The sequence below is a fragment of the Micrasema longulum genome, unplaced genomic scaffold, assembly GCF_059751315.1.
Source record: "Micrasema longulum isolate JH-2025_06_02 unplaced genomic scaffold, ASM5975131v1 h1tg000988l, whole genome shotgun sequence".
Taxonomy (NCBI): Eukaryota; Metazoa; Arthropoda; class Insecta; order Trichoptera; family Brachycentridae; genus Micrasema; species Micrasema longulum.
In genome coordinates this window covers 310,701-338,040 of record NW_028278177.1, presented here as the reverse complement: position 1 = coordinate 338,040, position 27,340 = coordinate 310,701, and the positions used below count along the sequence as shown (strand labels likewise).

The 27,340-nt window shown below is 33.9% G+C and overlaps 1 protein-coding gene and 1 long non-coding RNA gene across 2 annotated transcripts in view; both read right to left on the bottom strand.

Annotated features, from left to right (window-relative positions):
- Positions 1-1,312: 1,312 nt before the first annotated feature.
- On the bottom strand, positions 1,313-15,885 carry LOC148277724 (retinal guanylyl cyclase 1-like). The gene is made up of 8 exons (XM_088232493.1): positions 15,875-15,885; positions 14,957-15,181; positions 13,533-13,661; positions 11,579-11,708; positions 8,666-9,002; positions 5,345-5,563; positions 4,008-4,102; positions 1,313-1,432 (listed from the first exon to the last, which is right to left on the bottom strand). The coding sequence occupies exons 1-8, from the start codon at positions 15,883-15,885 to the stop codon at positions 1,313-1,315; spliced, it is 1,266 nt and encodes a 421-aa protein (XP_088088619.1).
- Positions 15,886-22,830: 6,945 nt separating this feature from the next.
- The window catches only part of LOC148277723 (uncharacterized), a 48,828-nt gene continuing 44,318 nt past the window's right edge, over positions 22,831-27,340 (bottom strand). Inside the window, exon 3 of the long non-coding RNA XR_015823378.1 lies at positions 22,831-22,915. This is a non-coding gene — a long non-coding RNA (uncharacterized LOC148277723). The remainder of the gene's footprint in view (positions 22,916-27,340) is intronic.

Here is a 27,340-nt window from a genome sequence, read left to right as displayed (position 1 = left end):
AAAATAGGTTGGCAAAAAATTAGAGCAAATAAATACGGCTTATGAGATGTTAATGTTTTAAATAACATTAATTTGACAGTGCTTAGTATAGGTTATATATTATAGCCACATAATATAATGAACAATATTTTTAGTTTGTCCAAATTTTTGTAGACAAGGACTGGAATCAACTCCCCGAGGAGCTGTTAACATTAACATATTACAACAGAGAGGAAGAACATTAACACTCTTTAACTTCACAAACATCAACAGATGAAAGAATTGAAGGAATATAGATGTTCAAATATGGGCTGAATGGTGAATGTTACACAGTGTGTAAAGTGGCCACTTAAACCAGCCAATGACAGGTCATAAGCCCTGTAGATGCCTAGACTTCCATATTACTTTCTCTAAAATGTTCTTCATATCTGTTAATATGTCAACATAATATAATGTTGGAAACCGAGCGCTATTTCCCGTCTCAAATACGTCAAGGTAATGTGCTAGATGATTAAGTCTTTAAAATGCATAAAAAAAGGTTTTTGGACGTACTGAATTGTGACAAAAGATTACAATTAATATGTATATTTTTACTGTAGGTATGTTCTTATTGTAAAAAAAAAACATTGGCTAAATCAGTCCTTAAAATAAAATTTCGCATAACAAATATTGAATTCGCTTTACAAAAGTAATTAAATAATAAAATATTTTCAGAAGTATTTGAGTTAATTGGATAAGATTCCTTATTCAACTTCTTCTATTTTTTCCACATCCACTCCAAAGTGTAGCATGCGAACATCACCGGACGCCTCCAGGAGATCCTATCGCCACCCAGCACTCTCGCCCCCTCCCACGTCAATCCCGCGTCCCCTAGTTCCGCCAAACAAAGCCGAAAGACCGTCATCGACGACTTCCAGAATGACGATAGCCCGCAGGTGACAAGAAGAGGCAACTTGGGTAAGGGCTCTCCTGAGGCATCAGCAGCACGAGTCCAAGGCAGGTCCACCGCCGCATCCTCAAAACGCTCGTCACAGGAGGCTGCTGCGTCCACCTCATTGTACCGAATTTTATCTTCTAGCACATACTTTTAATTTCCAATAATATTGTTTAAAAAATTGACAAGCTGCCCAATATTTTTTCTTCTGGAGAATTTATCTTCCAGTCAGTTTATTTTAAATTAATCAGCATTTTTTATTAAGTTGTCGCCTTTTCAGACAATTAACAGCGTTTCACCGGTGGTAAATGCAGATCATTTTTATTATTATTATTGTGAAATTCCCTACTTATTTTATCATAAGCGAGCATAATTTATGCATTTTTCTCATTTTTTTACTTAAAGTATAATACTCAGAAACTCTGGCGGTTGCGTGAGATCAGGAAATTCCTCAATATTAGACGGAATATTGTATCCTTCTTTTCCTGTAAGCCAATACGTGTCCATGTCTCCTTTACCCTGAAACAATTTATACATTTATTCCATTTATACATAAAAATCTTAATATAATTTTTCACTTATCCACAATTAATGGTTTATAAGGCTCTCCATTGATACTCCAAAGCATTGTGTCTACGATCATTGTAGGGGTCGAAGTTACGAACGAAACCTCGATAAATTTATGTAGCATTAATGAAAGTCGATTACAATATTTTGTAGATAGGTCAAATGAGTTAGCTTCAAGAAAAATATTTCCAATGTGCACACCAGGAGCGTGCGGTGGGGTTTTTGATTAGGGAAGCAATATATATTGGATTAAATAAATAAATAAAATATGATTAGAAATAAAAACAATAATTTTACATATCTAGTAATAAATTGTAATAACAAATGAACCAACTTCACTAAATATAAAAAACTGCGAAGTATTTTATGAAATTATATTTTATTCGTCTAAAATGCAGTGAAACCAAAATAAATATTATTTTGTTAAAAAACATGTCTTCAACGAAAAATAATTGGTCATTATTTGAACCCGAATAATCAATATATGTAGTAGATTATCAACTTTTCTTCTTATAACAAATCAACATTATATTGATGTTATGTTTGAATTAAATTCTAGATTTAATTTTGTATTCCTACTCTACCACAAATTATTATGTCCAGCGCCAAAATACCAAAATCGCATCTCTGTGCTGTGCGGCGCGGCGCGGTATTGCGTTCGCATCACATAGAAAATAATGTATTGTTTTGCTTCGATTGCTTCCGTTGCCTTGTGAGGATTTAAGTCTGTGCCTGCGCCTGAACTGCGCGTTCAGTACGGCGCTGGAACGGAATTTCGAATTTGCTTCCACCGCGATCGTTCTTTAAATCGATACCCAGCCAGCCAGTAGCAAGTACTTGCCGATCAGTACGCGCTTGACAGCGCTGGTAAATGGGTGTGCCAGAGGCGACGTTGCTTTTTAACATATTTTTTTATGGCGATAGTAAAATTTCTTCACAATTTATCGCGATTATTAATCAAATTATTATTACATAATTTGTTTATAGTAATCTTAATTAATGTGAGGTATTATGACTGATAATTTTTTTTTTTTTTTTTAATAATATCCCTACAGAGATGACGTAGAATTTTTTCAAATTCAGGATTATGGATATTCGAGCGTTTACAGGGCTTATGACCTGTCATTGGCTGGGTTAAGTGGCCACATTACGTTTTACAACATTCCCCATTCCGCCAGATTTGTGTATGTACAAAAATACACATACCAAAAAATAATGTTGTGTAATAAGATCTGGTCAAAATATAAGTATAAATAAATTGCAGAATCATCTGCAGGCGATTACTAGTACTTAATTTAACTCGGAAGAGTCTACATAAAATAAAGTAATATGCTAATAAAAAATACTTAACTTCAATATCAATACATAGATGGCGCTCCAACACGCTAGTGAATGGTTTCTCAGTTAATAACATATATACAAAAATCAAAAAAATGTTACCTGTGTCGATATTCGCTAATAAGCGGAATGGGGAATGTTGTAAAACGTAAAGTGGCCACTTAACCCAGCCAATGACAGGTAATAAGCCCTGTAAACGCTCGAATATCCATAATCCTGAATTTGAAAAAATTCTACCTCATCTCTGTAGGGATATTAATAAAAAAATATATACCTACTCCCCCTCGAGAGAAATCCAGATATGTGTATGTACAAAAATACACATACCAAAAGATAATTAATTTATTAAATATGCTATTTTATAAACATTATTTGCCAAAATGTAGGGGAACCAATGGTTCCATGCGTTCTATGAACGGACCGCGCCTGGTGCACACGGATATGAAATAAAATAAGGCTGCCATTTTGCAAAGAAGAAACAGAACTCGTTCGAGCAACCAGCGTTTTAGAGAACTTAATATGTTCATCCAGGACATTAAACACTCTTGGGGCCACAAAAGAGGAATTCCTCTGAGCAAATTTCGTACGTGTTTTTGGAATTAAATAATTCAAATTATAGGAAAACCTTGTATGAGCATTCTGCTGGGATCTACTCTTGTAGCCGCATGACCAGAAATGTGTCAATGACCCTTTTTAAAGAAATGACCTTCTGTCCAGAACCTTCATGAATTGTAATAATGTCTCAGATGAGAAAATGAAGGGACATCGCAGCATTACTCTTATTATTAGTACTAATTTTTTTGAGTTTATTAGGGGGTTCGTGATAGACGCAGTGCAACCTCCCCAGCCCACTATACCATAGGAAATAAATGTTTGGTTCGCTCTCATGTTATACATATAACTCGTATCGTCACGAGCTATAAGGTGCACCCGAGTATAGCTAAGCGTAAATTCAGTGTGATACAGCATAATCCGAAGTTTCGGCTAATTTTTTACCAAACCTCGTTTTACTAACGGAAACTGGGCAAAACCGAAAGCGAAACCGGAACTTCAGTCGGTCGCACTACCCTCTATGCATTGATTATATTGTTTATACCGATTTGCCAAATGAATGATCAAAATACTTTGCAATTTTGCCCGTTGATGATGAAAGGTAAGAGATATTTATAAAAATGATGATAATGATCACCTTGATATTTATATATCCTCGGGGTTCCATAATGTATCCAGCGTCGAGTTTATCTAGAGCTTCTTTTGTTGTTGCTGATATGTGAATTTTCATCTCTGCAAAACAAGAAAACAACGGATTTACAATATGTTCTTCTTTCTTTTTTTCTTTTCTTTTGGGAGAAAAATAAAAACTTCATGTTTGTTAATAATATTTCTTTGTAGTAAAACATTCTAAAAATGCTATTATATAGACATAGAAAAATTGGTTTAATGGCTATATACAAATATTTAATAACATTCAGTAACATCAAGTTTGTTCAAATATTTGTAAACTTTCCATAAGTCTAGCGGTAAAACTGGACTCATGACCTATAATTGGCTGGTTGGTTTACACTGTGTAACATCCACAATTTTTCCTATGTTTGTACACCCATATTTCTTTGATTCTTCCATCTGTCGATTTTAGTAATAAATAAGCGAGTTTAGTTAATTTTGGTAATTAATTCTTAATCACCATAGTATATATAGTTTTTCCAAAGCAATACATAAATCATAAGCAGATTTATAGAGATGCGAACACCACCATATCTTAACATGCACTTTATTTTATTTTTTTAAATTTATATCAATAAATTGGTAGGGAGTTGAGAGGGTTGAGGGGGAGTTGAGAGGTGAAAATTTCGAATGTTATTCGTTTTTTTCAGTATCAATGAATCTGAAACTGGAGATCCTCGGCGTTTAAAACGGTTTTCTGGTATGTGGAGGGTATGATTGAATATATTTTTTACACCCCAACAGGCCATGAGGCCTAATTACAGTGATGAATTATAACACAAAACGGCCTGGCTTGAGAAATATCACATTTATTTTTTGTGTTCACACCGGGAATCGAGCTCGGAACCTTCCATGTGTGAGTCAAGCGTCTTAACCACTACACCGCGAAGGCCGCCAAAACTGCGAATTCAGTAAGAAAAGATGATCAAACATATCCAGAATAGTGAATTTTACCCACTCTGTAAAGTGGTAACATAAACCAGCCAGTGACAAGTAATTATTTGATTATTACCTTTCAGCACTTAATAGTGCAAAGGGCACTGCATTGGTACACCAATCGCACTGAATCTCGATTGTTTTTATAACATGAAGGTAAGACGATCAGAATTATGGTTTAGGTACCAGCTCAAGGACTATAAAATATTCCAGAGTAAAAACACCTTTTCAAATAAATATTTTATGTCAACCTTGCCGGGAATCAAACCCGAGACCTTTTGAATGGTAGGCAAACGCGCTGAGCACTACACCACGAGGCCGATATGCCATAAGCCCTGTAAATGGCTAGACTATTGGTCACCGAACCTTCCCCCGAGGACTCCATGCGGCTGGCCGTGTTGACGGTGTCCCCGAAGAGGCAGTAGCGCGGCATGGCCGTGCCCACCACGCCCGCCACGCACGGGCCCGTGTGCACGCCCGCGCGAGCCCGGATGTCCTGCCCGGGCCGGTGCGGGATGCGGAAGCCCGCCAAGCCGGCCATGAGCTCCAGCGCCATGTCGGCTATCTCCCCCGCGTGGCGATCGCCTGAAACGAAGGCTTTTTAATTATCATGAAGTAAAATAATTTCATACCAATTGTTTAGTATGAAACAGCATTTATCAATATTATTCCTGGCTGATTACCTTTTTTTCCTTTCCTTCTCTTGACTTATTCTTACAGCACCTACTTAACATCAAGGTTATAACATTTGGATTTGGAATATTATTATTATTATCAAAATTATGACATTTCATAACGTTGCATAAGAATTCTTAAAATCTTCGCGCGTCGCTGGCGCTGTGAGAGTTATTACAATAAATCGTTTAATACTCGTATAACAATAATTCATAGTACCCATGGCCCAAAATGGAAGAACATCCTCATAGCAGCAAAGGTAGGTCCATTTCCGAGCTCCTTTCCTCGATTCAAATATTTCCAACCTTTTCAAAACTAAATGAAACTCGTTTTTTTTGTTCGCCACAGTTCGCTTTTCGTTAACACTAATGGAGCGGGTACATTTAAAGATGGAAAAATCGAAGCTTTACATTAAATCATTAAAACAAGTTCCGAGATAATCGCATTCAAAGCTTTTTAATTTTTTGAACGCATCGTTTCTCCCACAATTTTCTTTTTTTAAAGAAATTTGTTTCTTTTTTGTTTGATACCGTGTGTGTTAGATTTGTTCCAACGTTTTGGCAACCATTGCAGAAGCCATCTTCAAGAACTGAGTCCGTCGGAACAAATCCAACACACACGGTATCACCCAAAAAGGAAACGAATTGATTTCAGTGACCGTGAAATCTTCGTACCAATTTTTTTAAAGCTTTGAAATAGTAATATTTATTCCAGGCATAGCATTAAATTTGAAATCAATGTCTTGCACTTATATTTAAATATATTCTAAATATATAAAGCCTGTTGACTTAATGCATTCTGTCAATATAGCCTCGATATCGAAGTCTAAGCATTATTCACACGGCTTATGACATGTCGTTGGCTGGTTTAAGTGGCCACTTTGCACATTGTGTAACATTTACCATTGTGCCAAGATTTGAACATCAGAATACTTCAATTTTTCCATCATCTGTTGATCTTTGGGTTTTTCATTTTCATTTCATTTTCATACTAGGCAATGCCTGAAAATATTTTTCAATTATTTTATACTTCTTTCTCGATCAGTTGGTTTAATCAACAATATTTTAAGTTTGTTTAAACGTTTGTAAACAAATACTGAATTTAAAACCTTTATTTTAATTCGATGAATCACACTCATCAATAAAGGTTAAAAAAAATTAAATCATAAAAATAAACAAATGGTCGAATTAAATAAAAATATGGACGTTTAAACAAAGACGTAACGGTGTATGTTATTCAGTGCGTAAAGTGACCACTGAAACCAGTCAATGAAAGGTAATTTCCTTCTCTAAAGTGTACTTCACCTTTGTTTTAATATGTTAATCATAATAACTACCTAGGAAGGGAAATCTAGTTCCATGTCTACAAACATTTGGACATACTCAAAATGTTGTTATTGAACATAATTATGCGTAGGTATATATGGGAGTAAAACATATAAATTATACATTATTTTACAATTATAAGTAATGTCTAGCTTGTAGTGGTTACCAAGTTTGGCAAAACAGATCTTTGGTTCAGTTCTCGAAAAGATCGATACGAAATAATTATATAAAAGTGCGTTTTTTACTACTTAAGAATAAAAAACAAAGTACCAAAAATCAAAACTAAATCAAAAACCTTCAATGAAACTCGGAAAAAATACTAATAATTAGAGTTTTTTTAACCACAACTCACCAATAGACTTAATTACATCGGGGAATTACAGCGCATGGCACCCAGGATAGAGAAAAGTCACATTTCATTTTTGAGCTGTCACCGGAAATCGAACCCAAAACTTTCCCTGTGTGAGTAAAATGTGTTACCCATTACATCATGGAGCTCGTTCTAAGGGTGCTAAGTTTTTAGGTTCTCTTTTGGATTCTTATTTAATAGACAGGTAGTACTTTTAAAATGCCAATAACCTTTACCTAATGTGTCACGATCAAAGCTGTTTAGTATTGCACAGCATTTATTGGTACTATTCCTAACCAATTACATTTCTTTCCACTCCTACTCCTACCTTGGCTCATCCTTATGGTACCTACTTTACATCAAGATGAAAAAAAAAAAAAATAGAAAATTTGGATTTAGGACCGAACAAACAAAATGTTGACATCACATCACATTGCATAAGAATTCTGGAAGAGCCGCGCGTCTTGAAAATTGTTATTATAAATTATTCAAAAAATGGACATCCTAATAATAAGTGAACTTGCGTCATCCAACGCGCCAATATTGAAAACATCCTAATCGCATCAAGGGTAGGTCCATTTTCGTGCTCCTTTCTTTTATTCAAATACTCCAACTTTTTACAGAAGTGAATTATATTCCTTTTTACATTATACAGCCCACTTATCATTAACAGAAGCATTGCTATTGTTATATGCAAGCCATATTTCAAGCAGTACGGATTAAGGAACAACACATTTTTATAACATTCACATTTTTACTTTAAAATTAGGGTTATGGCTGCTTTAAATTTTTTGCACAAAATCGTATCTAACTATATAGATTCCCATGAGATCCTCGCTTAGATTAACTGTAATGTACCTTGCCGTAACTTGCATACCAATGCTGTCTTTGCTATAGGAACTTTTTGTACTAAAATCTGATTCTTTTTATCTCTGCTTAGGAAAAATACCAAAAATCAGTCAATAATGTATTATCTTTCATTATATTACAACAAATTAGTTACTGTCAAATTAGTACACTGTGCAAATATCAAGAGCAGCTTTGTGGCAATTTTATTCCCTCGATTGAACGTCAAGACAAGGAGGTGTTGAAAATGCTCATTATTGATTGCAGGGTTGTAATAAAATAAAATAATACATGTAACGTAACAGCAAACGCAACATCTTGTAGAGCAAAAAAAATTCTTTGTTGTATTTTCGAATTTGTAAAAAACTAGACTGAATTTATGTACATCTTAAATATAAATTTGAAATGCTTAATCCATAAGGGCTTTCGGTTGGCTTGAAATAATCACTTTTTTATTTTAAAAAAAAACATAATTAAAAACGAAAAATGTACCGTTTCTCTGCGGCAATCCTGAAGCAACCATGTAAGCATCTCCGATCGTCTCCACCTTATACACGTCATGCTTCAAGATTCTGGAGTCGAACAGCCTGTAGAGAGCGTTGAGCATTTGGACCACCTCCATGGCGGAGGACGATGCAGCCAGCTGGGTGAAGCCAGCGATGTCGCTGAAGTAGACCGTGACGCAAGAGAAAGACTCGGCTGGCACCGTCCTACGCAGGCGGAGCTCGCGGATGACGGCTGCTGGGAGCATCTGGCGAAGGAGGCGGTCGCTCTTCTGCTTCTCGGAACGGAGCTCCAGGGTTCGGGACTCGAGGCTTGTAGCAAACTTCTGCCAACAAAATACTTATTAACCCTTGGATGACGATCAAATCTAATTTTTTTATTTTTTTTAAATTTTTTAAATTTATTTAAACTAATCGATAAGTTATTAAATAAACCCTTTTGGATTGATATATAAACAATTCTTCAAATGAAAGTATAGATAGAATGTTCAAAATAATATAAGTTACATGTTGTAAACAACGTATTATAAGAAAAGAGTTACCGTGGAATAATGATTATCTCAGAGAGACGAGAGACAGAAAAGACATTATTGCCTCGTCGGTAAGTTTACTTTATGAACTGTTTGACTTTAAGAACTGCTTTGGGGTCTAGCAAGCTTTCAGGCAAATTACTTTGGTATGGATTGTACGAAGAAAGAGCAGATGAAGGTAGTTTCGCAAGATTGCGGTTATAATGTCCCCACATACTACAGATATCAATGTCCCTAATCGACATGAAAACTGTTATAAAACACAATTCACAATGTAATGTGTCGAAGTCACTAAAGCTGTCATTATTATCCTTTATTCTTCGAAGATTGCTGTTTTTCATGTTAATCACATGAAAAACTAATCGTCTATGAACGCAGAATATCGAAGAGCACAAAATAACGAGTTCGACTCATTTCCTACTAATTTAAACAATTTTACCTATTAAAAACTCAAATAATTGATTTTCAGCTATAAAAGTTTTGTTTGTTTTTATTCCAGCTCCATTGCACCCTTCCTTTGTTCTGAGCAACTCCTTACCACATTTGACTAAGATTTTATGAGTAAAGCAATTGTAAAAATATTTATAAAATTACGCCTCAAGGACAATATATTGTTCTTTGCGTTATTTTATAATTTATTTTCACCAATTTTTTTGTAAAAAGGAACAATGTACGCTGTAGGTTATACACGACCGCCAAAAACCTCGCAAGTACTGAGATCAATAAAAATATTAAAAATGAGGAACTTCAGCCCTACGGGAAATTGGATACAAAAAATGTTTTCTTGCGCGCGGTAAAAATTAGAGCATTAAATTGTACTTCAAAGTTTCTTGAAAATGTACGAAAAAATAGTAATAAGTATTTTTATGAAAACGCACTACTTTGATCGACGTCACGGGTTCATGTGGACCAACCAATGATATAAGAGCTGTGAAGGATATCCGGTTGTATTACCGTAAACAAACCATTCGGAAGAACTAACAGAGAACAATCTCTGACGTTACACGCGGAGTTATTTCAGAAGAACGAAACTTCAAAAAATCATAGCGCTGATAATACGATGTATATACAAATATGTTTATTTTTTTAATTGGCTTAGTTTAATAGTCTATTAACAAAAAAAAGACACTGAATTTTCTCACTAAGGCACCCGTTTTAATCCTCATATATTTTTTCCCATATTGCTATCCTACTCTTACAACATTGTTTCGTATTAACGACTCCTTTAACATGCGCAGTAGGTTTGCATACTCTCGTATTCCAACGCGATGATCTTCTGACATTCCTTCAGCCACTCGCGCTCACCCATAAAGTTGTATTCCTCCTTAATGTTGTCTTTTATAAGGCAGATTCCTAGCTCCAGAAGTCAGAGTATTCCGGGTCGTCTTCCTGCCATTCCGCTTACCTATATGTTTGGGTACTTTCTGCCTTAAGACACCTACTCAGGGCTCCCTTAGCCTAACCAGCCTGCTAACCGTGTTTGGAACTCTTGGTACTAGGGCACGCCTAGACTCTCAACCCGTACGATAATTTGTATACTGATCTGCCACTGCTTACAAGGTCGTATTCCTTAATTACTTTACCAGGTTCTTTGGTACGACATATAACTTGATTAACACAGATCATGGTAATTTATCCCTAGTACCTACAGGTTAAGTACTAATATTGGCCGTTAGGCCCTTTCGCAACTTCTAAGTGCGGTGTAAGGCATCAGGTTACTTGACAGAGAGCTTGACTGCCTTAAAGACCACGTGTTCCTTTGCTTTAGCCATCTTGGTCCCATGAATCACCTCCGTGTCGAGAAACAATAACTCCGTCGCTTCTCAATCTGTAAAGTCAGTATTTGTCAACCCGTGTGACCTGCAATAGTGAATTCCCTATATTTTCTAGTATATTTACTGTCCTCTATGTATGAACTGAATCAATATAAATATATTTGAAATATAACCAGACGTGTTATAGAATCTAAATTCGTATATAGGTTCAAAATATTTATATGACCAAATATTTTATTTTTTTAGGTATTTTTGTAATTGGTAACATATTTTTTAAACTGTGTCTTTTTTTGACTCATTAATTTGTAAATAACTGCTTAGTAATAATTTGTTTTTAATATTAAATTTTACTTATTCCACTTACATGTATGTATTTTATTGTATATGCAACTTATATGTAAAAGGCACTAAGTGCCATTTATTTCAATAAAACAAAAAATAAATAAAATATTAAAACACTTTTTGATGGGACTATCTTTTATAGAAATGCTTACAACTTTAGGAATACGAAATTCCCAAATACTAATTGAAATGCATATTTCTATCTCTACTTCCGTTTTTAAAATGACTAATGTAAAAGGAAACAATGTATAAAACCTGAATAGTTTGCGTGGCGTATCTCACAAGACCAATAATAATTGGACAGATGACCAAAACCAGTATTAGGAGAGTTGCTCCAATAGCTTGGCTTTTCCTTGCCTGCCACATTTGCGATGCTACCATCGATCTGAAAAGTAAAGTTGAATTATTATTCTAATTCCACCTCAATCCCAGGGGAAAAAAATCCAGCCGAGTAGTTTCAAGCTTTTCATTTCATTTCGGTGAATCAGTTCAAAGACCTTTGAAAGAAGAAGAACGCAGGCGCACCAGCAAAAGGCTGTTGAACTTTAACAAATAATAATATCAATTATTATTTATATCTAGCTAAGCAACTAGAAATGAGTCAATACAATAACAGGATATGATATGGTCAGTAACGTTCTTAAAGTTATTTGTTAGTAAATAAGGTTAATTGGATTGAAATAACCATATTATGTATGTGTAAAGCATTAACTTTGTGGTCAAACATTTTAACCAATGTAAGTAAATATTAGTTGAAATAACCATCATTTAAAACAAATAATGCAAAGCTATTTTAATTTAAAATCGTATAATGAACCATAATTTTTATCATTATGTACAATGTAAGGTACATAACGCGCTGCAGTATTCATAATTTGTAATGTATATGAAAGTAAGATGATCAATCTTACACTTCAGGTGGCAGTCTAGAGACTATGAAATATTGCTACTGGGAAAAGCCTGAAAACGTATTTCTGTTTTGACACTTTTTCTCGAACCAGTTGGTTTAATCAAGAATATTTTTGAGTTTGTCCAAATATTTGTAGACAAAAGAATGGACTTAACCAGATAATAACAGATCATAAGCCCTATAAATTCCTAGACATCTACATTTTGCTCTCTAAAATGTTCTCCATCTTGGTTGTAATATTGTGGGGTAATTACTACAACCAGGTTACTTCAAAATCATGATTTTTTAACTAACCATAAAAAAATATATTTGAATCATCCTCCATGAATGCTACAAACAAATAAGCCACGATGCATTCATATAATATTATGATGATGCCATGCTATACCATGATTACATGTCCAACTCGATAGCGTCCACGTCGTGCACCCTGGGCAATGGGATTACAATCATAACGGTTTGATCACAGCAGATTATGAAAAAATGAAAGGCAAGGTTCTGGCGCTTCCAAACCAGAACAAACCAGCTGAGGGACGGTAACTTCGACGAAAAAGTCCACCAGAAAGGGCAACGGAAAACCACTCTGGTCATCTTTACTTAAGAATCACTATAGTAAGTATATCTTTAGGATTGATGCTTAATCAGTTTGAGGTTGAGTGAAGGGAACGACGTTGAGGGTTAAAGTATATTTATTACTTGAGGAATAAATAGAGCAACAGAAAGAGAAACTCCGTAGACGTTTAACGTTGAATCACTGAGCACTGAACTGGACTACATGTTGGAACTTACCGTGGCTATCCGAACTACATATTGTAACTACCTTGTATGAACTCAGTAATTGAACTACGCGTTGTAGCTGATTTACTGTGGTATCTCGACGTGTAACTAAAGGTGTTGCTACTTATATATTATTATAGTCCAGTGTTCATTGTACTGCTAAGAGGTATTTTGATTTCGTTTACTACTTCCTTATATCATCTCCTGTCAGCGATTTTATCGATATTGCTGATATCCGCGCATGTCAGAATTTTTTTGTCATCAGTAATTTAGGTGCTTTAGTAATCATTAATGTACTGCTTCAGTGATCGCCAACGTCGGGGGGACCTGACAAGGCACTGAAAGGAGAAAATAATGATTTTAATGCAAGACTTTTCTATCGGTAGCATTAATGGAGAAGGATAAAAATGTATCCTTAGTGGTTAACTCAAACATGATTTTGAAGTAACCTCGTTGTAGTAATTGCCCCAAGATACATTGTTGATTGGATATTAAAAAAGTATGGAATTATATTAATCTTACTCAATGGTAGAAGTCAGGTGACGCTGGTACAAGCGGATAGTATCAATGTACCAAGACATTGATTCCATAAATACTTCTGCAGCAGTTGTATTTCCTGGGCGTGGTACATTTTTATAAATTTCACTAAGCCTGTAAACAATGAAAATCTATAAATCATCATCATTTCCCTTTCCAGATCCATGGTATTTAGATCATACTATGTTACATGAAGTATGATGATTGCGATGAGGCAGGGCAACAGTTGTATGGAGAAAAGAATGTTTGATTTTTATCCGGCACTTTGGGAAAAGGGTATCAAATGATGTTTTTAGCTCACATAAAAAAAATGATTAGAATTGGATAATCTTATGCCTTCGGATTGACTTTGAAATTTACGTTTTTTTGTTTGTTAAGGTGTTATAGCAAGGCTCAAAAAAGTATAAAAATGTGGGTCTTAAAAATCACTTAAAATTAAATAAGTAACATTTATTTATTACTAGGAAAATTTTTCAAATGTTACATCCATAAACATATTATTTTTGATATTTTAATTTAATTATTATGTCAGTATTTCAATTAGCGTGAAAAAAAATATGCTATTGAATTTCAGCATGACTTTTCGAGACTATTTTGGTTTCTATCAAGTCTTTTCTTCTCAATTTTCTGCACAATGTGGCTGAAACTTCTGTCACAGTCCTTATTTATCTTTTAACTGTAAGTATGACATGACAGACGTAAGAATGATAGTTTTCTTTGTCCTTTTTGGGCGACAAATAGTTGATATCTTTGTCAGATATCAATTTCAATACAAAAAATTAAGTGAAAATTATAAATAAAAGTGGAATAAAACTAATTGTTATAATTCATTTAAATTTCGTATCATACTAAAATGCTTGTTATATAATGAACATACTGGTGTTATAATTTTTTTAAAGACTTTCAAACCGAGCCAAAAAAAACAATTTTATATTTCGTATTATCATCGCTATGATTTTTTAAAGTTTTTTAATTTTGATGTCCCAACCGAAACTTCGGAATTACACCACCCGAGCGTTCACGACTTGAAATCGGTGAGTTTTTCTGACATTTAAAAGTTCAACTCGGTGCAATTCTCAAAACAAATTATTTGTACAAGCTAAAATGCGGTAATCGTCGAAAAACTTGGTTACTCTGGAAAAAGAAAATCTGTTGCGGGTTGGCACAACAACATAAAAATGCTTTAATTGATTGGTTATTGTAAACACGGTATCATATGAACTTGTAACGTTGTGAAATAACTCAAAAAATACATTTTTAAGAAATTGCGACGCAAAAATTTAAAGTCTTAATTTTTACAGAGTGTAAGAAAAATTAAAAAAATATATATCCAATTTTCCACAGTTCCAAACTTTCTCGTTAGAAAACCAAATACTGACAAAACGCATTTAAAAAAATGACTAGCGTACCTTTTTGTGCACTCGGAACAATAGTCCCGTTCCAGGAAATGTCTAGCGCTCGGCGCCAGCTGCTGCGCGGCAGACAGGTGATCGGTGGCGAGGGCGTCATGGCGCACGAAGCGGGCGTAGCTCTTCTTGTCCAGCGCCCCGTGCACGTAGTAGAATATGCCGAGGGTAGCTCCAGCCGAGGCGTGCTCCACGGCGCGGAGTAGCTCTCGGCTCGCGCACAGCTCTCTTCAAAGAACCGACATTAGCGAACTTGTAATCTGATATTGCCACTAAAGTCGAACTGGTGCAAACATTATCGACTGAGATGAGGTTTTCTGGAGGGAAATGACACGAGCTGCGATCGTGGAGAGGTGCTGATTGATCCTCCTCTGCCGCAGTGTGAAGATTTAAAGATGCCCCCTAACAAGGCGATATCTGTCGCTGCACGTTGAGTCCAGACCCCATAACTAAGTAATAAAGTCGAAGCAGATAAAAACCGGAAAAAACTATTAAAATGTCCGACAATTTGTATATTATTTAAAACATAAAGAAAGCTGATATTTAACAAACACGGTGAATTGCGAGGTAGTGGTGAAGCTGTAAACATTTCAGTATACAAAACAAGTCTGAATAATATTTTGTGTGGTTCTGGTAGCATTACTTTGAAGGACAAACACTTTTTCGGAGCAACCAATTACTGCGAACAACAACAAAAATGTGACGCTCAAAAGAGCTATAATTTTGTGCGCCCGTGATCCTTATCTCCTGAAGCCTGCAGGACCAATAAATTGAGACTCGGGGCGTAAATAAATAAGGCCCGGATGGCTGATAAAATGAAGCCTGTGGGGCCGAACTTTCTAACATGCAACAGACTCCTGATACGTCATAATTTCCTTATCCCTAACCTAACCTTAGCTTTAATTGTGTTAACACCCTTACCTGAGATGCATGCTTACTAGTTCTCTGCTCAATGTATTATTATTGTGTTTTTTATTTATTTTTTATTAACTTTTTAAAATCATTCTTATGTTGTTGAAATTCCGTTCGTCGATGCGTTTTGTAGCTGCAAGTCTTTTTGTGAAGTTAACTATCATATTATGTAAATGTTATCAACTATCAAATATCTAAATTTAGTAAATGGGGTCTAGAATTTCAACCGTCCATGCGCTCAGTAGCTGCGAGACTTGTTGTTATCTAACTTCTAATTTTATAAATTTGCTTTTTACTCGTATTTTGTTTTTTTAAATATCACTTTAACTCTTAACTTCATTGTCAAATAAAAAATTTTAAAATAGTAATGTAAATAGGGGCTAGATTTCTTATTGTCAATGTGCTCTGTAGCTGCAAGACGTGCTGGGATATTTATTTATTGTACAGCGCCCTTGAGGTGATTTTCGCGAAAATGGCGCTATATATATTATCCAAACATTATTATTATTATTATACTGGGGCGTGCTCTCCATTTCGGCATCAGCAGCGCCTACTGTCTTACTTTGCTTAGTTATCATAAAAGCATTTTTCGTAAACTATTTATTCGAATAACACGTCGAGTATACATCAATAAAAATCAATATAGATGGTTCTAATATAAAGAGATGACACTCCATACAAATTCAAGCTAAAAGTCGACGAAAGGGAATGACCAGCGGAGGGAACAAGTATCGTCACGTCATATCACGTTGACTTTGACATGTAAAACAAATAATACAGTAAAAAGCACGGTCAAGTAAACAAATACCTTGAATGGATTGAAAATGTTAAATAAAAACAATAAAGCGCTTTGCACCTACATCAACAAAATAAAATAGATTTTTACACTTGAAAATAGACGCACAATATCTGAATCTTATCTTTAATTTGTAATTTAATCATTGTTCACTGTATGTTTCTATAAAATAAATAAATAAATGTAATTTCTGTGTTTCGAATCTTATAGAAATTTATTTCAAATAAAACAATTTTAAGTTTTTTAACACATACGAGTTTAATATAATAACATAAAATATGTATGTTTACTTTTACTACTGAATTTATTTGTTGTATAAATAATTACTTTTATATTGCTGTAATAAATATGTTAAAAAAATTAAAAATAACACTACTAGTTTCAAGTATTCTGAATTACCGATCATCAGGTGTCAGTTTACCCATCATCAGTGTATATTTACACCTGATGTATATTTACACCTGATGATGGGTAATTCAGAACACCGGAAGCTAGTACTGTTATTAAACTCATATGTGGTAAAAAATTACAAAGTATTTTATTTTAAATAAATTTAAAATGTTTTTCTAGAAAGTAAATGCTAAAACAATCAATTAGGTTTTTGCAGTAATTGATTGTAATAATAAAAAAACTGATTTCAATTGAAAATGAATACATTTGGTATATTAATGTTTTAGACTTATAATACATCAAATGAAAAAATATTATAAGCTTTCCTCGAGGATCAATATTAAGGGATGTACGAGTATATTTATTGTTAACATAAACGAAATGAGTGGACCACGGCAAATAAAACGAACGTATTATATTGCTATGTATATTTACACTATATATTTTTTGCAGATGAAGTGTTTCTCTACAGATAATATAATATTTCACGACCTGGAGTATGGTTAGCAATCAATTTCAATAGTATTTATACATACCAAGACCTTTAGAAATTTTCTTGATACTAAAGAAGTTACAGTATGACAAGTGAACACCCACAATAATAAAGCTGAGGCCATTGCAAACAAAAGAGGTTTGGGAAGGCCACAAAAAAGATGACATTGCCTCGATAGCTGGTGGAACATGAATGAAAAAAGCGGGGGACAGGAAGGAGTGGAAACGCTTAGAACGCTTAGGCCTTTGTCCAGCAGTGGAGAGAACAAAACTGAAGAAAAAGAAGATGTAATTTATTGTAACCGAGAGGGAAAATATTTTTGAGAAGAGAATATGGAAGTCTAGGCATTTACAGGGCTCATGACCTGTCGTTGGCTGGTTTGAGTGGTATCCACATTTCCTCAACTCTTCTATCTGTTGACTTTTGTAAAGTAAAAGAGCCGAGACCTTTATCATGCGGGTGAGATTCATCCAAATGAACTAATTCGCCTACTAGGCAACGCCTTAAAACAATTTTTCAGTTTTATACTTTTACCATTTAGTTCAATCAACAATGTTTAAATTTGTTGCAACAGAGCGGGAAAACATTTTTGAGAAGAAAATATGGGATTCTAGGCATTTACAGGGCTTATGACCTGCCATTGGCTGGTTTAAGTGGCCACTTTACACACTGTGTAACATTCACCATTCTGCCTATGTTTGAACATTCTAATTTCCTCAACTCTTCCATCTGTTGTCTTTTTTGTGAAGTAAAAGAGCTGAACCCTCTATCATGTGGGTGAGATTCATCCAGTTGAACCAATTCACTTACTAGGCAACGCCTGAAACCGATTTCCCAGTTGTAATTAACAATGTTTTAAGTATCTCTAAATGTCTGTAGACAGGCAAAATTTCCTCCCTAGGGAGTTATTTAGATGTAAATTTGTCGCAACAGATAGGGAAAACATTTTCGAAAGGGATTTGGTTTCATTTGGAGGTCATTGGCTGGTTTCAATATGTTTTCTCTCTCTTTTGCAACAAATTAAGATCGAAATAACTCCTTAGGGAAGAAATTCAGCCTGTCTACAGATATTTAATTAAACTCAAAACATTGTTGAAGAAGAAGACATGCTAATACCGCGTTCATCAATCAATAAACAAATAAAATAAAAATTTAAATAAAAATTAGCGTTCTTATAATTTACCCAAATATTTCAATTTTGTTGGCCATTTTCAACGAGTTGTAAATAACTCACTATTATAAAATGGAAATCAAGTTGTGGTAAAGTGGGGTTCGAACCTCGGACCTCTGATTCGTGAGTCCGCAACACTAGTCACGGGAACACAACCCGATTCAAAAGAAGATAATCGTTCAGAACTATAATATTGACAAGTAACGCACGGTACAAGCCTCGAGTTCAGGATGGCTTAGTAGAACCATTTATTACACAGGCCAACAAAATGAAAAAAAAAATTTGGTGCCAGAAATCTAACATCTGATTTTAGATGTTTTTAATGTGCTGATTCCAAAAATGCCACCAGATTTTTTCTATCAGCTCTAGTTTTTGAGATACACGTTACAGGTTAAATGATATAGTTTTTTCTGATAAAGGACAACAAATAAAGAGATAAATATGTACTTAATCGTCAAAATAGAAATTTCCCAGAATCTAATTAGCCAAATGGATACCTGGAATTATCCCTGACCCAATGTTCCTATACTAGGAACTACTCAATACAATGCTCTTAATTACTTTTATACCTGTAATTGCCTATGACCCGATCCTTCTATACCTGCTTGGCTGTACTTGATTCAGTATATTACTGAGTTTTCCCAAGTAAAGTTGTGCTATCATTTTGTGTAAATTTTGGTCGTTTTGTAGTATCAAGACACTAAACTGAAACAATGGCATCCACAAGCAGACGTACCTGTGTAAATTATCCCGATGTTTTTTGTTATGTGTGTGGTGAATACACTTTGAAAGAGAGCAGAAAAACGGTTTCTGACTTTGTGAAAAGAGCTTATCTTGCCTATTTTGGCGTTCATTTAGGAGATCAAGATAAATCTTGGGCCCCACATTTCATATGTAAAACATGTGTTGAACATTTGCGACAGTGGACAACTGGAAAGAGGAAGTGCATAAAGTTTGGTGTACCAATGGTTTGGAGAGAACCGTGGAACCATCATGACGACTGCTATTTTTGTCTCGTTAATATTAAAGGCATAAATAGAAACAATAGACACAAATGGACATATCCTGATCTAGATTCTGCAAGAAGGCCTGTAGTGCATTCGGAAGAAATACCCGTTCCATCATTTAGCAGTCTACCCGAACTGACAGAAGATGATACAGAAACATCAACGTCTGACGAAGTTAAAAGAATTCAATCAGAAAACGACAGCGATTTTGAAGCAGATTTAGCAACTCCGCAGTGTTTCAATCAAGAAGAACTAAACGATCTTATAAGAGACCTGAATCTCTCAAAGGAATCCGCTGAATTACTTACATCCAGATTAAAAGAAAAAAATCTACTTTGTCGAGGTACTAATATTACATTTTATCGTAAAAGAGATAAGGATCTGCTGCCTTTTTTCACTCAGGAAAATGACTTGGTATTCTGTAACAATATAAAAGGGCTCTTAGAAAAAATGGGTTTGCCTGAATACACTCCAGATGATTGGCGCCTTTTTATTGACAGTTCAAAACGTAGTTTAAAATGTGTTCTTTTACATAACGGTAACAAATATGGCTCAATTCCTATTGGTCATTCTACTACCATGAAGGAAGAATATGAAACAATAGCATTAGTTTTGAGAAAAATTAAATACGAAGAACATCAGTGGTCAATTTGTGTTGATTTAAAAATGATTAACTTCCTCCTTGGACAGCAGAGTGGTTATACAAAATATCCTTGTTTTTTGTGCCTTTGGGACAGCAGAGCTAAAAATGAGCACTGGGTTAACAAAAATTGGCCTTCAAGAGATGTCATGATTCAAGGAATACAAAACGTGATCAACGAACCTTTGGTTTCAAGAGAAAAAATCTTACTTCCGCCCTTGCATATCAAGCTAGGCCTAATGAAGCAATTTGTGAAGGCCTTAAATCGAGATGGAAATTGTTTTGGGTATTTGTCACGTAAATTTCCTGGCATTAGCACGGAAAAACTAAATGCTGGTATATTTGATGGTCCTCAAATAAGGCAACTTGTTAAAGATCCACAATTCACCACATCAATGAACGAGACTGAATCTAACGCTTGGAGTTCATTTGTTCAAGTAGTACAAAATTTTCTTGGCAATCATAAAGCAGAGAATTACGTAGAATTAGTGGAAACTATGCTTTCAAATTTTAATATTCTCGGCTATAACATGAGTATAAAAGTTCACTGCCTCAACAGCCACCTAGATCGTTTTCCAGAAAACTTAGGTGATTGTAGTGAAGAACAGGGGGAAAGATTCCACCAGGATATTAAAACTATGGAAGATCGTTATCAAGGACGATGGGATAGCCACATGATGGCGGACTACTGCTGGAGCCTTCAGCGAGACTGCCCTAGTAAACTCCACTCTAGAAAATCGTATAAAAGAAAATTTTTATGTGATTAGTGACTAATGTAATTATGTAAATTAAGTTTTTGCAATAAATACTTAAATCCATGTGTCTTTGTTTTTTTTAACTGTCAATAGTAATATTATATATTATAACAGTTATAACGTAAATTATATACACAATTTTTTTTTAAATCTCAAAAACTAGATCTGATAGACAAAATCTGAGAACTTTTTTACATTCTGCATCCAAAAATTACTCAGGAACAGTTAAAAAATCGCAGGCACCAAAATGTGTGTTGGCCTGTGTTATTGATGAACAACATGAGTTCAGGAAAGACCGCTCGGTTGAGACCAATCTAATGATATTCTCAAACTACGACACGGAAGCTCTAGACGCAGGACATCAAGTAGACTGTTCATATAATGACTTCGCCAAGGCCTTTGATACTGTCGACCATGATGTCTTATTAAAAAAGCTGTATGAGATCGGTTTCTCGGATGGTATATTAAAATTAATGGCGAGCTACCTCCAAAATGGAAACCAATACGTCTCGTGTGGTCTTTTTGCGTCAAAGAGTTTCTATACTTTCTCGGGCGTCCCGCAAGGCTCTTACCTGGGTCCATTGTTGTTCTCTATTTTCATTAATAATATTAAAAATGTAATTTTGAACTCGCGTTTTCTGTTATTTTGCGGATGATTTAAAATTTTTCTTTAAGGTGACTTTGGATGATTTTTGTCTTCTCCAAGCGGATATATCTAATATATGTGAAAGAGGAAGGCGTAACAAACTTAGGTTTAATGTTTCCAAGTGTTCGGTCACGTATTTCACTAGGGCCCAAAAAACTCTATTTTTTTGCTACAAAATGAATGACCATAATCTGATACGAACATCAAATGTTAAGGATCTGGGCGATAGATTTGCGAGTACTCTGACATTTCATGAACACATAGAGACAATCAGTGCATTGAAGATGTTGGGATTCGTTCTGCGTACTGCCAGGGTTTTTGAAAATACCCGCGTACTGAGAACTCTTTACAACTCCTTGGTGCGAAGTAGACTCGAGAGTGGCTCGATGATTTGGGGGCCACATGAACTGAAGTACTCTCTTATCATAGAGAAAATCCAAAAGAAGTTTCTGAGATATCTCTACATGAGAGAGTGCTGGTATTATCCTTGGCTCTATCCGACCGAGTTTCTCCAGGGTATGCTTGGCTACAACAGTTTAGAGACTAGAAGGAATGTGTATTTGACTACACAATTTTATCAGTTGTTGCGCGGTATTGTCGATAATCCTGAAATTATGATGAGCATTGGTTTGTATGTTCCTGATAATTACCTAAGACAGCGTCAGCATAGATTGTTTCATATTCCGATATACAGGACCAACCTGCCGATGTTATGCCTGTTGGAAGAGCTACCGCTATGCTGAACAACATCGCTCTGGATATTGATCTGTTCCATGTATCCGAAGGGGTTTTCCGGAGTAGGATTCTTCTACTACCTTGACATGAATCTCTTTCATGTATTTTTTTTCTTTTTTATAATATGTACGTATTAAATTAAGGTTTGTAATGTATATGTTATATTTTAATAAATGAATTGAATTGAATAATAATAATGTTCGTCTTTCCTAGCTGAGTTGCCGGATAAATAAAAACTTATGAGCTTAAACAAAACAATAAATATACTGAACAAAAATAATTTCATACCTCCATACGTTCCCTGTCGCAGTGGTGGTTATTCTGAGGGCCATCAGATCCAGGAGAGCATCACTGATGAAGGCGTATCTCGCCACTTGTTCGGCTTGGCGGGCCACTAGGGTTTCTTCACTTCCCGGCCTGCAATTCCACACATGACTATTAGAATGTATTCCTCCAGTCTGTTGGCCTCGTTTCCTATATTATGTCCATTCTGATTCACCAGAGCGGGGTTTTTTGACCTGTGTATCGCGACCCCCAGGGAGGTCCCAAAGTCTTACTTAGGGTAGTAATTATTTCGCCTCAAACTACATACTTTTCTATAACCAAGTACCTCTTGATATCCGGACTTGTCAAAAGAAAATAAAATTCAATCACAGGATGTTTGTAAAGACCTTTTATACAATGAGGAACTTCAGCCCTGTGGGAAATCGGACACAAAAAATGTTTTCTTGCGTCCGGAAAAAGTTGGAGCATTAAAAGGTACGACAAAGTTTCTTGAAAATGTACGAAAAAAATATTCTAATAAACACGCACTACTCTGAACGACGTCACTAGTTCATAATGCACCAACCAATAATATGAGACCTGTGAAGGATTTCCGATTTGCTTACCGTAAACGAACCAATCGAAAGAACTGACAGAGAAAAACCTCTGACGTCACATAAGGAGTTATTTCGGAAATACAAAACTTTAAAAAATCATAACGCTGATAATACGATATATAAAAATAATTTAAATAAAAAATTGGCTTAGTTTAATCGTTTATTAACAAATAATAAAAAAACTGATATTCCTCATTGCAAAAAAAAATAAAAAAATATCCTTAATTTTAAAACTCCACCATCTTTCATAAATTATTATTCATTTATTTATTTATTAGTGTATACACGGCACAAATGCCTTTTATAAACATAATCATAAATACAATTAACATACAGTGTTCTATTGCAAAATTAAGAAATAATATAATAACAATTTATCTATACTTCTATACATATTACACAGTTGTTTTAGCACAGCTTAGGTAGAAAAATAATAAAAATAAAGATAACGCGGGATATTCGAAATAGCAAAAATCATATCTCATTGATTTGTTGGTATTGTTGCAATGTATATTGAACGCCCTAGGAATAATACTAACTGTTTCCTGATAAGAGCTCAGGGGTTCTCAACCGTTTTTAAAAATAAAATTTAAAAAGAAACAAAATAATAAACCTTTTAAAAATTTAAAAATCAAAAAAAAATTTTTAAATATGTAAAAATTTTAATTTTAAAAACTAAAAAAAATAAACATATCTAGTCGTACATTTATAAATATATTTGACATTTTTCAATTTATATATTTATTTTCTTTTTTATGAATGAGTGTCTAAAATCATTTTCAGTAATAATAAAGATTAAGTTTAGTGAAATATAAGAATAAAGATTGAATTAAAGAAATCGAATTGAGTTAAACATAAGTTACTACTCTTTTTTTTTTTAAGAAAAGAAACGAGAAAATAAGAACAAAAATTAAAAAATATATAAATGGAACAAAATTTAAAAAAAACCTTCCGCACAATTCACTTTTTGTCGCTTACGCTGTTCTGCCAATTATGGCTCGATATATACTTTTAAATGTATAATAAATTGTACCATTTATTATTTTACATTAATACTATATTGACAGATATTTCAACGGCCAGAACCTCTGAGAAGACACAATCACATAAACAATGTTAATGACAAAGTCGTAATCTCTGTAATTGCCTAGAATACAATATTCCTTCCTCAAAGATGTTTTATATCTCAAAGGTTTGAATATAGGTACAAACAAACAACTGCTACAAACTTAATTTATTTTTTAATAAAATAAGGTAACAGAGACGTATTAAAATATATATGAAAAGTATTACGTCGTTACTCGCGGAAGAAAATACGTTATTATGACATAACACAATTTTTGTTCTGAGAAAAATAAATATCACGAATAATCTTGTGTACTCGTAATGGAGTAAATCGTTCGTAACCATGGCTGTAGCCTATGGACCCGCACCCCAAAGGGGACCTTAGCAAAAGAAATGGGTTAACTAAAAAAAGTCTTTATTTTAACACTGATAAAAATGAAATAATTAGTAAAGGCCTAAAAATGTTGTTAAATTTTTTTGGTAGGTAAAGCGCGTTCAAATGTTTAACTCTTGTGTGGCTGTGATGTCACACTAGTCGACATACGATACAAGACTTGATATATTTTCTAATTATTTTTTTTTATTGAAAAAGATAAATACTTGGGTTGATAATTAATAATAATTTTCAGACCATTTCCTAAAAGTCGTAAATAACTTGTGCTGGAAAAATGGAAAGCGCGTTGTGGTAGAGTGGGATTTGAACCTCGGACCTTTGGCTTGTGAGTCCACAATACTACCATTTTATATCTCTCTTTTTTTTTTAAATTATGATGTTGTATTTTTTTTAATCTTCTAATTGGCATTTTCACACCGGATTTGGAAAGTAAAATTTATATAACTCTCCTGGATTTTAATATAAAAAATATTTAACCTTGCTACCCGAAGAATAATGTCCGCAAATACAGCAACACATCTATATTAGAGAGAGCACGAATATAGAACACATAACAAGGAAGACAGAGACAGTGAAACAAATTCGCGTGAATTATGAGCGGGAATTCATGTTTTTTTTTTAGAAGGCTAAATTATTTGTTCATTTTTAAAAATTAAGTTAAAAGAATTATTAAACTGTATGTCTCCGTGTTTTTTTTGTTGCAAATGTATGAGCGTTAGAATATTCCGCCTTTTGCTTGTGGTAACACGATGTTACATCACCGCCCGCAAAGGGATTATTTGCCACGGTCTTTTAAGAGATAATAAGCCTTTGTTAATATGTGCCTATCGGTGAACCAAGGAAACAGTCACATTTTTTATTTCCTTTTTTATTTACTATCAAACAAAAAAGTACCTTCTAATCTTTTACAAAATATTTTCTTTTTACTTTCTTATATTACACTAAAATATTATACCCGTCTATTTATTATGGGAGCAAAAATTTCATAAGCATTTCTTGTAATACCCACGAACAGGCCATACCTTTGTGGAATTTTTTTTGTTTACTATTCTCACTGATAATATGTATTACATTGCTATGTAATTATTCTTTAATTTTTTAATTCACTATTTTACCTTTCATGTAGGTATATTGTAAAAAAAAAAAAACATTTAAAAAAAAATCTAATTAAAATAAACCAGCCAATGACAGGTCATAAGCCCCATACATGCCTAGACATCCATACTACCTTTTTAAAAGTGTTTTTCTTCTCTGTTGCAAAAAATTGAAACATTTCGTTTGTGTGAAAAGGCTCACTACTATGTGCTATTTGAAAACATTCCTACACTTACACAAATTACACATAAGCAAAGGTTTATTTAGAATTTTATTTTATTTTATTGATTTATTTATTTTCAGTTCACAAACAGTAAAAGATATCATAATATAAATACAATTTATAAAATAATAACACTAAACATCTTTTACCAACAGTAACCAAAGAAAAATTAAAAATTGTATATCGACCAAAATTTAGTTTTCATTATATGTTATTAAAGCAGTTTATTATAATTTAAAGATTAATTTTAATAAAATTTAATTTAAGATAGATGCAATCGAATGTAACTTTACTAGATTATTAATAAAGTCTCGTAGTAGTAATAAGTTTTTTTTAAATGTATGTCAATAATTATAGTAATAATAGTCACAATAAAATAAAATAAATAAAAAACAATGCATACTCTTATTTAGTGTATCCGTTTTATTACTGTACATGTTAGTTAGGGTGTGTGAGGGTGTGTGTACATGTGTATGAGTATGTGAGTATTGTGTATGCGAGAGTGTGTAGTGAATATAAGTGGACTTATTGATCAATGATTATAAAAAATATCTGGTTTTTTTTTTTAAAAAAAACCTTAATGAAGAAACCTATCAACCACCTTATCGATCGATGTAAAATTGTTTAAATTGTTAAGAACGCTCCGGCCTAAAATCCAAATTAAAAAATAAGTAAAAAAAAAAATTTTTTTTTTAAAAGTAATAAGAAACTATTTATTTTATTAGGTAAACAAACAGTATATACACATATATTCTCATTTTCAGTACAGTAAGTAATTGCTCGGTTAATTGGTGAATTCTTGGCAGCATTTGTTTTATATTTCCTTATTTGAAACAGGGGCGTATGCCTTGTACGGCGTAACGGTACATATAAATTTATTAGGGAAAGTAAATCAGGATAGTTAATTTTGTTGTTAATGATGTTGTATAGGAAGTTCAGTAGTTTTTTTATTTATTATTTATCAATAGACTTTTAAACAAAGCAAACAATTTTTATATATCGTATTATCAGCGCCACAATTTTTTGAAGTTTTGTATTTCTGAAATAACTCCGTGTGTGACGCCAGAGGTTTTTTTCCGGTTATTCTCGATCAGTTCTTTCCATTGGTCCACCCACGGCAAGGAAATCAGAAACCTTCCGTAACTCTCATATCATAGATTAAATCATGTGAACCAGTGACGTCA